Below are 10151 nucleotides of genomic sequence, written 5' to 3' on the forward strand. Positions count from 1 at the left end.
CAAATGGAATGAGTACTCACTCATGTATTCTGCACCACCTCAATATCCTAAACAGAAATTCCTCGGAACAATGTGTTTGGGTGTCCAGAGAGATCAATACAGGTGCCTCCCCCCGTATCTCCGACACTAGCTGTGGTGTTGTCTGCCATGAACAATCAGATCAATGCAAGAAGGTGAAAATACTGAGTGAGGGACAATCATATGGAGTCAGAGAACCAATTCTAAATCCTGGCTCACATTACTTCCAGGAACCTCCTGTGACCTTACATCCCCTGAGTGATGGTGATGCTCATTGAGCACCAAGGTTGCTGCACTCACAGGATTGTGATGGGCACCTGAGATAAGGCCCATTTCCTCCCCTGGTGTGATGAACTGGGCTGGGAATGTAGGTCTCTCAGCTTATCCCTCCACCCTCAGGATGTTCCCTCTAGTTTTCCTACATCCCAGCCTCCTTTCTCCATGCCACACTTTTCCATCCATCCCCACTCTCCAGCATCACTCAGTAGAGGAGAACGAAGCTGTCTTCAGAAACACTATTTCCAGGCTTACTTCTAGAAACCTGATTAATGTCAGAGGGGCCTGAAGGCTCAAAAGCAGGTCTCTATCCAACTGAGACAGGGGGGCTCAAAGTTGTCAATAGGTACTTGATAAAAATTTGTGACCCTGATTCTGATGGCATGAAACCTGGGCCCTATGAAGAACCATGGAGTTTGATTGCACATGACAGACCACAAACGACTTCACTTCCAATCACTTTTGTGCATGTCTGAAGTCACGCCATTACTTCATCTCACAAATGGCACTAAAATTTGGGCTCCTTGCTATTTAAGTATTCTCCTTGGTAAACTTCCACATTTTGTTGATTGGCAAACCATGTGATGTGTAGCCTTCTTTTTTCCTCATTGATTTGTAGGAGAACTGGATTACATTACATTTGGGCCAGTCACACTCAGTATTGGTCAGGCTGGGGTCAGGGTGGGGCCAATACTACATATGGGAGGGTCAGAGCACTGCATGAGTGGGGGGTGGGTCTGTCTTGGGATGAAGTCAGGACTTGCAGCCTGCTGGGTCCCTAGTGAGTTGCGGTCAGAACTGTAGGGGGGAGAGGTATAAAGGTCGGCCTTGTCTTCTCATCAGGAAGCCTACACAGGAAGACCACAGCCATATTGGGGATCAGTTGAATAATATTATCCATCATCATTCTTGAGTGGAGAAAGAAGCTGTCTAGAAAAAAATTGTTTCCAGGCTTATTTCTAGAATTTATTTAATTGCACAGGGGCTTGAAGGCTCAAAAGCAGCTCTCCATCTAAATGAGACAGAAGGGCCCAATGTTCTCAATAAATTGATAAAAAATTGTGCCCCTGTCTGTGGTGGCCTTGGCTGCCACAAATGCCTCACAGTCACTCAGAGTGTTTTGCTTCCATAGCAGGTCCTCCCCAGATGACTCCAATCTGCAGTGCTCAACAGGACTCAACCCTTTGGGACCCTTCAATGGTCCTTAGTGTGGAGTGCAAGGAGCCCCTGCCCTAACCATGCCTAAGCAGACATACTATGGGTATCTTGGAAGGACACTGTGCATGCCTGAGTTCACCTTTTAAATCAAAAGCAGTGGAGAACTGCAGGCACTGCTAGGTGCAGTTGTCAGATGATCTCCAGGGAACTGATGGAAGTGGCTGGCTACTGATCCCATGAAGGCAACATGGCAGTTTCGATCATTAGGAGCTGAGGGTCCCTGACATTCAATCTCAGAACTAGTACCACTAAGATCTGAGAGCCACCAGTTCCTCCTCAGACCTCAGAACTGTGAATACCAAGGGAGATGTGCTTTGCCTCATTGTTATTTCTCTTCATAGCAGGCCCTCAGATGATTGGTAAGGGAGATGTTTAACAGCCAAAGATCATGGAGGGATACACAGAGAAGATCCCCTAAACCAAGAGAGGCATTTCCCATGGGGTGATGAGTTGGGTTTTGGAATCTTGTCTGTTTTCTCCCAGGATTAGGGGGAGGACTCATCTAAATCTGGAAACAAGACCCAATAAATGGACACCTGTGCACCCTGGGTCCTAGCAACCCCAGTTATCACCTCTCAGTTCTCACTGCATGGAGGTGCACAGAAAACATGGCAGAAGGCAGAAGCTGGAGATTTTTTTTTTCCTACCAAAGTGCCTTTATTCCCAGTTACAGTCAAACAAGGTACAGCTTCCCACCCAGGATTGAACATTGTGACCCTCCCCTCTCAGTACCTCCCCCTACCCTCTTTCTACATTTACTATACCCTCCCACTCCCTTCATTTTTCTGAGAACCCACAGGAAGTGTCCTATGTGATGAAGAACCTTTGGACCTTCCAAAACAGAATGAAGCAAGGTGAGATCTTGCCTGAGGGGCAGACACCCCAGAGGCCACTGGTCAACAGGACTGTCCTCAGGGCCTCTTCTTCTTTAGGTTGCCTGATGATGTGCACTTCCTCTTCAGAGGCTGTGAGGTTTTAGCCAGCTCCAGATCCACATCTTGCCCTCCAGTGACCTGGAGGGGAGGCCCAGTGCAGGGTGTGTTTTTCATGAAGCATGTGCGTCCAGTGAGAGCACTCTTCATGGCCATGGCACCTGGAGGAGGGTGGGAGCTGAGGAGACCTCTCTGGGGAGGTGGGGCCTGGATTGCTTGATCTCCTGAGCACAGGGTTTCTATTGGAGGGGCCTGGCTCTGGGACAGTTCCCAGGGCAGCAGGCGGTGCTGGGAGATAAGGAGGAAATCCAGGCTTTGGAGGTCCTCGTCCACACTGCAGCTAGTGGCTGTCTTAAGTGGCTGCCCAGAAGAAGTGGCTTTTCTGGGACCCACTACACTTTTGTTCCCCAGGTTTGAGGAGGAGGATCTGCGGTTTGGGGGAGGATGGTTGGAGTGAATGGTCCCCAATGAAGAAGACCCGTGACAGCCTTGGAGGATAGCAGTGTCCTTTGAACCCAGCAACTCTGGCTCGATGGTCCTGCTCCTCTTCATGACCTGGGAAGCCACCTCTGTGGACCATTCCTCCATGCTGGCCCCTTGATCAGTGTGATGTTTCCGCTTCTCTGCACCTTGTTTTGCAGCTGCCTCGGAAGCTCTTGTGTCCTGTTGGGACATATCATGACCTTGAGGCACCTGCAAAAGTGCTTCTTCACAAGCTGAAGGAGGATATGGGCACTGGCCAACTCTTCTTCATGCATGAAATGGGCCACAGGGATCAGGACAATCATATTTCAGTGGGAAGTGGATCTGTTACTCATCTTGGTCTCATAAAAACACACTGAGTGTCTGCTGGCCACACTCCTGGGCTTCCTTTCTGCTTGATATCCTGAACCCTTTCATGGCTCTCATGCCTCTTTCCTTTTTTTTTTTCCCATCCTACATCCTGTATCCTGGAACAGACTCACTCAGGGAGCCATCACAGACAGCATAATGATAACATCCTGTGGGCCACATGAGTAAGGTAATGTGCCTTCCTCATCTACCTGCTATCCCTTGCTCCCCTCTCCACCTGTGGTAACTCCCTTTCCTGTATACTTGTGTCCCTTTGTCTCATAGTCTGCCATGTATTGCTCTGTGCCTTGGTGTCTGTTCTGAAACCCTGGTAACCCTCGTGTCTCTATCTCCTTGTTCTACCTGGTGCCCTTTTCTTCTTGTCTACCTCTTGTTTCTTCCCAACCCCTGTTATTCCTGGTGTCCCTGCACTTCTTTATCAGGTGTCCTTGCCTCTCTTCTGTATCACCTACCCCTGGTCTACTGGGAGACCTTCCTTCTGCTTTCTACCTGGTCAGTAGTGAGTCCTTCCTGCTGCTCCAGTTCTTTTGTTAGGGCCAAGATATTTACATATGGTTTGGAGGAAAGCATTTCTTGCAGGAAGCGAGGATGAATTATATTCTCTGCCTGGGATGAGAAGGAAGAGAGTGTGAGTGACCTTGGGAGGAAATGGCCCCAAGTCAGGAGGACTTCTAGGAGAAAGAGGAAGCAATAATAATCCCATGCTCATTTGCACCATGGGGTTGTTATATCCCAAGTACCAGCTACACCCATGTATGAGTGCACACGTGTGCATGCACATTCTCTCTCTCTCTCTCTGTCTCTTTCTCTTTTTCTCCCTCTCTCTCTCTCTCTCTCTCTCTCTCTCTCTCTCTCTCTCTCTCACACACACACACACACACACACACGCACAATAAATCTGAGATTCTAAGCCAGGAAACTCAATTCCATGAGTGCCAAAACCTTGTATACACCAAGATTGTAGGCCCAGCTCACCTTGTTGACAAAGTTCTCATCAACATAGCTCATGAGACTTGGATCTGGGTATAAATCATCCTGTTGCTCTAGTTCTTCCTCTCCCAAGTTTGCAGCAAGCTCTTCTGTAGACAAGTAGGAGGGCTCCCACGTGGCAAAGTTCGTAGGCCCGAATAGCTCATCCATGATGTCCATGTACTCTTGGATGGCTTCAGGTGGGATCTCCTCGGGCGCCTTGTTCTCAGGCCCTTTGGTCTTGGCCACCTTGTTCCTGCATGCCTTGGACTTGCGTGCCTTTGTCTCAGGCACCTTGGTCTCTGGTGCCTTGGTTTTGGCCGCTAATGAGCGGGCAGACCATACCTTAGTGTTGGTCTTTCTGGAGGTGCACACTAGGACAGGGAGGACCAGAGTGGTGTGTGAGTGAGGATTCCATGTTCATCCCAAACACTTGGTAGTAGGCAGGGTTCAGGGGTTCAGGGGACCTAACCTGGTATGCCATGCATGAGGACAACCTGACCCAGGAACCGAGGGATATAATAGTGCACCAGATGCAACATCTAGGAGAGTCAAATGGGAGGACATTTGTAGTGACTGGTATTGCATGCATTCTACCCTACCAGGACCCAAGTCCCATGCAGATCTTGTGTTGTTTCTTTGGATAGACAAGGAGAGAAAGGAGATCTGTACTTGGCCCAGTCAATACACAGTTCATAGCTGGGTGGCAGGGACCTCAGGTGTTAGGGGCTTTTTTTTCTTGTAAGAGGGAATCTCCAATACTGAAGGAAAAGTTCTTATTTGGGACAACAACTTGCCTTGGCCTTTTTCACTGTTTGGACACTATCATGGACTACTGTGTGAATGTGGGTACCCTACCTGGCTGTTGGACAGCCTCAGGGACTGGAGGCCTTCGGATTTCCAGCCTCGGAGTTGCAGGAGGAGGTCGGCACTGGAAGACCCCTGACAACTGCATCCTTGGATCCTCCATCTCCTCTGCAGCCTCAAACTCCATGAACCTTGATGGGATTTGGGTAAGGCAGGCACAGGCTGAGCTGAGAATCAGGTTAGCCATACCAGGCAGGTGCTGGTGTGGGATTCTAGGCGATGGAGTATTCTAAGCTACCAGTCAGGAGCTAGTGGCAGGAATGTGGAGTTGCGTCCTGGAGTAGGTCCAGCCAGTGACAGGAGGGAGCTGCTACAGAGGAAGAACTACAGTTCTCGGGAAACACTACATCAACTAGCACCTTAAGGGAATCAGATCTGGGGGACCCAGGCAGGGCCCCTAGCTGATCCTTGTTCTGGCTCTCTCCTGTTTCTGCCAGGAGGAACGACATCATCAGTTTAGTTGTAGAAACTGGTCAGGGATGTGATTTATATCAGGGAACACCAGAGGTCCTGACCCAATTCAGGGGTACCGAGGCTGGGACCTTGGGCCCTGAAAGGATCACCTGGGAGACCAAATTACAGGCAGGGTCATGTGGAAGTGAAAGCTAAGCTGAGAACATTGGGTTTCTTCCAAGGAGGGTGGGTTCTTCCCTTCCCTTGTTAGAAAGGCTGGGATTACATAGAGCAAAGGCAGTAAGGACCAGAGACATGTCCTGGGGCCACCTGAGGTGGTGGCTGGCCCTGACAATGCACTCCCCACCACCACCCTCTTCTGGAACATCAGGTTGAAGTAGTGGCAACTTTGATGAGTTATAATGGACCTCACCCTAGAAAGAGGTACCAGTTCCCAGGCAGGTGGCCCGAGTGAATCTAGTGCAACTTTTCCCCTCTGCAGAGCCAGCAAAGCAGCAGCAGACCCTCTGGCTGGGCTGGTACCTCCTCCCCATCCTGACCCTGAACCTCAAGGCAGAGTTGGAATCAAGAGTATGGAGCCTGGAGTTTCTGGGATTGTTGCCGAGAGAATGCCCAGGCCTCAAGCTAGAAGGAGCCACTATTTGGAGAGCTAGATGCCTCGGAGCCAAAACATAGGTAGGTGACAGTCTGTACCAGACCTTGCTGTGCAAACCATGATCCCCCATCAGTAGGCTCTGGGCCTTGAAAACTGGCTCACTTTTCTGCAGTCTCATAGAAGACCATCCGATCAAAGTTGCTGGTGCGCTGCCATTCCTGCAAACCCTTCCTCAGGCCCTCTTCCATGGTCATGGTGGGCTCTCGTCGGGACAGAGACCGAAGCACTGGGCTGGAATTCATCAGGATCAGTGTCCACAAGGTCACCCTCCTTTATCAGTAGACCAACAACCTAATTTCCTACCTTTGTTTTATTTGCCCCATGATGTTCAACTCAAAGTATTGACATTGGGACTCCAGGATACTTATACAAAAGTTTAACACCAAGGGCTGCATTGACCAGCATGATTGTGATTGGATTCCTCAAATATGATTGAGGTGTACTATGTGATGAATGTTTTTATCCCACAACATTCACCTGTTGAAGCCCTAACCCCCAATGGAATGGTATCTGGACACTGCATTTAGTGCTTAGAAGGTTAGATGAGATCCTGAGGGTGGCGCCTCATGAGGGCATTAGTGTTCTTCTGGGAGAAGGAGGAGACACTGTGAGGACACAGGTGAGCCAGCTGTCTTTTCAAGCAAGGAGAAGAGAGAGCAATCATGGGATTTTAGGTCAGTTACCCTTTACCTGGGAATCCTGACTAACGAACTGTGGGAAAGGAATGCCTTTTTGTTTTTTCACAAATTTTCCATAGCATCATGGTGGCCCAGGCTGACTGAAGACAGGGCACAGAATGGCCTGGGAGCAGTTACAAACTGGGGAAAAGTTGAACCCGCCCATGCAGTATCCAAAGACAGCTTCCCCTCGAGTGTGACATCACCAGAGGGTCCTGATCAGGATTTCATGACAATGTGTATGGGTAGCCATAGATTTCTGTGTTGGAGCCAGCACCACTAAACCCACTTGTGGTTGGGATGTCCCTGGTGCTGAGAACAATCAGGTCTATGGTGGAAGGTGAAATGACTGGGGGAGGCATGGAGTCAGACAGCCAACTTCGATTCCTGGCCCACATTACCCCCAGGAACCTCCTCTGACCTTGAGTCCTCCATGTGATGGTGATGATCATTGGAGACAAAGATTGCCTGCACTCACAGGGCTGTGATAGGCACCGGACATAAGGCACGTTTCATTCCCTGGTCTCAGCTTGTCCCCTCACCCTCAGGACCTTTCGTCCAGTTCCCCTACATCCCAGCCTCCTCTTTCCAACCCATGCTTTTCCTCCTGACAGATCTCAAGGGGGAGCCTGAGGAGAACACTCACATGAGGAAGCAGGAAAGTGCTTCCACATCAGGAGTCTGAGGAAGGTGCCTGCGGACCAGGGTCTTGAAGCGCTGCCAGCGCCGGAAGTTCTCATACACGCTGGGAGGTCTGCTGGAGTCATCTAGTGGCACTGCAGCTGGGAAGGTGGGTAGTGTGCCCTCCCCGTACACTGTACCTGGCCATTGGCATGCATTCATTGGGAACATGATGGGGGCCATCTGGGCAAATGGTCGTGGTGCTGGAGGGCGAAGGCCCAGGTGCCAGTGGATCCCATAGTTTTGAATCCCTCCACTGTCTGAGGCAGGTACAGTGGTCCTCAGGGCAGAAGGTGCTGTGAGGAATGGAGCAGGATGCTCCACACCCCCACAGAAGGCCCCTGGGGCCCTCAAGTTGAGGGGTGTCTGAGTGTGGATAATGTTCTGAATATGAGGAGGCCCCACTGGCCTCAGTTGTGGCCCATGTTTTCCAAAGGTGGACAGCCCTGGCACATATGACTGTCCAGGGTAAGTGGACAGCACTAGAGGGTTACCCTGGGAGATAGGTGCAGTCACCCTTGGTGCCAGGGGCAACTCCCAGAATGGCTGGTGTGTTGGCACAGGGGCAGCTGGAAGAAAGGGTAGGCCCCTGAATGCAGACATGTGGGCACCAGGATTGAAGTTCATGCCTGGTCTCCGTGATGCAGATGCTGTGGAGGCAAAGCAAAGCGGAGAATGGGGGAGGGAAAATGACAGCAGGATCGAGGACCCCCAGTTTCTTACTCAGTGGAAATCTGCGAACAAATGCTCACAGCTCAGGGCCCTTGGGCAGGGAAATTGTGCAGTTTGCAAAAGTCCCTGAGTGAATTTCATGTTCCGTTCCTTTAGTCGTAGTTCTACCCAGAGAAATCTCATTTTCAGTACACCAGGATTCCCAGTTGACTGTGACACCTCAGCTTTTTCTGATTCTGAGAGGCCCCTTGTGCATCCTTTTCAGACACTCCATTGGCCTCCTAGGTGACTCCCTAGAAATGGATCAACTTGACTCTATTCAGTGGCACCATGCTCCTCCTCATTCTCACCAACAGGAAAGGGACCTTCTCCAGGGCAGATGCCGGGACTTTAGGGTCACTTGTGAAGGTGACAGCTTCTAAACCTATTCCCCCATCACCTCCTCAGCCTTCCTTTTGCTAATACTCCTTATCTACCCCTCCACTTTATTCCTAGGCATCCACACACAAACAAGAAACACCTGATTTAGATCTCTGCCTAGCTAGAGGCTGAGGAATTCTGTAGTTCACCCAGGAGCACATCCTGCCCAGCATGTGGGTGCTTCTCCCAGCACTTCCCACACCAAACACGAATGGGGGACAGATCCTGGCCATCTGTGATCCTAGTGCTCACTGGTTGCTGCCATAATGCAGGGAGCTCCTTTCCCAGGGAAGAGGTCTATGTGATAGACACTGAGTCCCGGAGATCCTCTCCTGGGCTGACCAGCAAAGGTTACTGAGGTTTATGAAGTTGATGGGATGGTGAGGATTGGGGTTTTCCAGAGGTTTTCACAGACACTGGTCATTTTTTTATTGGGCCTGGGAATTAGAGCCATTCTGATGTCCTTTTCTTTTGCACTCCTAATAATGGGAAGGAAAGTGTCCCAGAGACTCAGGCCTGCACCAGCTGCTACCTGTAGCAAGGTTGTTGGGAGCACATTCCTGTTCACCAGGACATTATGCTGAGTGAGGTCAAAGAATGGGAGGTGTACCACACTTCAACACTTGCATGTATCAATCAGGACAGCTGCCTAAGTTCCAATGACAATATGAGTAGAGCCCCTTCCTAACTGTGTGCTATTCTCCTTCCTGTCTTCAAAAGAACCCAGTCATCTTCAAACGTGATCCTGGAAAATGAAGAACACCCCACATGTGCTCCCTTATCATGGAGTACCAACCAAACCATGAAGATAAGCAAAAGTCTTCTGTGTTGTCTTGAAAACAATGAGCTGAGGCTACACACACAGAGTGTGAAAGTGATAACGATTCAGAAGATCCCCCAGAGGCCCAAATCTATGTTGGCTAAGGTTTTCTGGGTTCCCTGCCCTTCTGGAATCAATGACACCTGCTGTCTGAAAGGAAGGAGAAGTTTTCCTGGGCAGGAAGTCTGTGAGGGACCCTGGACTATGGCAGTTGGAGTGCCCTGCAGCCTCACCCACAGAGACTATATCGCACTGCATCTGTGGTCATTGAGATCCCCATTGGGCAGTTTTCTAGCTAAGAACACTTCTGACCCCTGCCCACTTATGATCTGAGACTCCCAGTCAGTCCCCTCAGAATGATATCCCAGGCAGCTTCCATGTGTCTGAAGAATGGACACAGGGCTCAGCATCTTGACTCCAGGAAGGCCTCACTGGGACCCCATCTGTGACTGCCTAAAAAACCATGCAGTGACCTGTGTCCATTCTACAAGGAATCAATCCCGTGGCCTCTCTCCTTTCTGCTGACCCAGTGTACTTCCCCGGATTAGTCTGGACCTGGGTCTTAGGAGCCCTCCTCCCCATGAGCAGTATCAGTCTTCCCAGGGCTTCCTGGGCCATGTCAAGTGTATTGTCTAAGGCTCTTTCCTTCCCTTACTTCTGTTCAATCAGTTGACCACAGG

General features: G+C 50.2%; 1 protein-coding gene across 1 annotated transcript in view; it reads right to left on the reverse strand.

The window, feature by feature from the left end:
- Window positions 1-7742, reverse strand: part of LOC143382664 (NUT family member 2F-like) — a 31081-nt gene extending 23339 nt beyond the window's left edge. Inside the window, exons 1-4 of the mRNA XM_076836884.2 lie at window positions 7573-7742; window positions 6304-6432; window positions 5124-5263; window positions 4272-4588 (exon numbers count right to left, since the gene is read on the reverse strand). Of these exons, the coding sequence (XP_076692999.2) occupies window positions 4272-4588; window positions 5124-5263; window positions 6304-6432; window positions 7573-7742 (756 nt within the window). The remainder of the gene's footprint in view (window positions 1-4271; window positions 4589-5123; window positions 5264-6303; window positions 6433-7572) is intronic.
- Between the last annotated feature and the right edge of the window lie 2409 nt (window positions 7743-10151).

The sequence above is a fragment of the Callospermophilus lateralis genome, chromosome 17 (genome assembly GCF_048772815.1).
Source record: "Callospermophilus lateralis isolate mCalLat2 chromosome 17, mCalLat2.hap1, whole genome shotgun sequence".
Classification (NCBI taxonomy): domain Eukaryota; kingdom Metazoa; phylum Chordata; class Mammalia; order Rodentia; family Sciuridae; genus Callospermophilus; species Callospermophilus lateralis.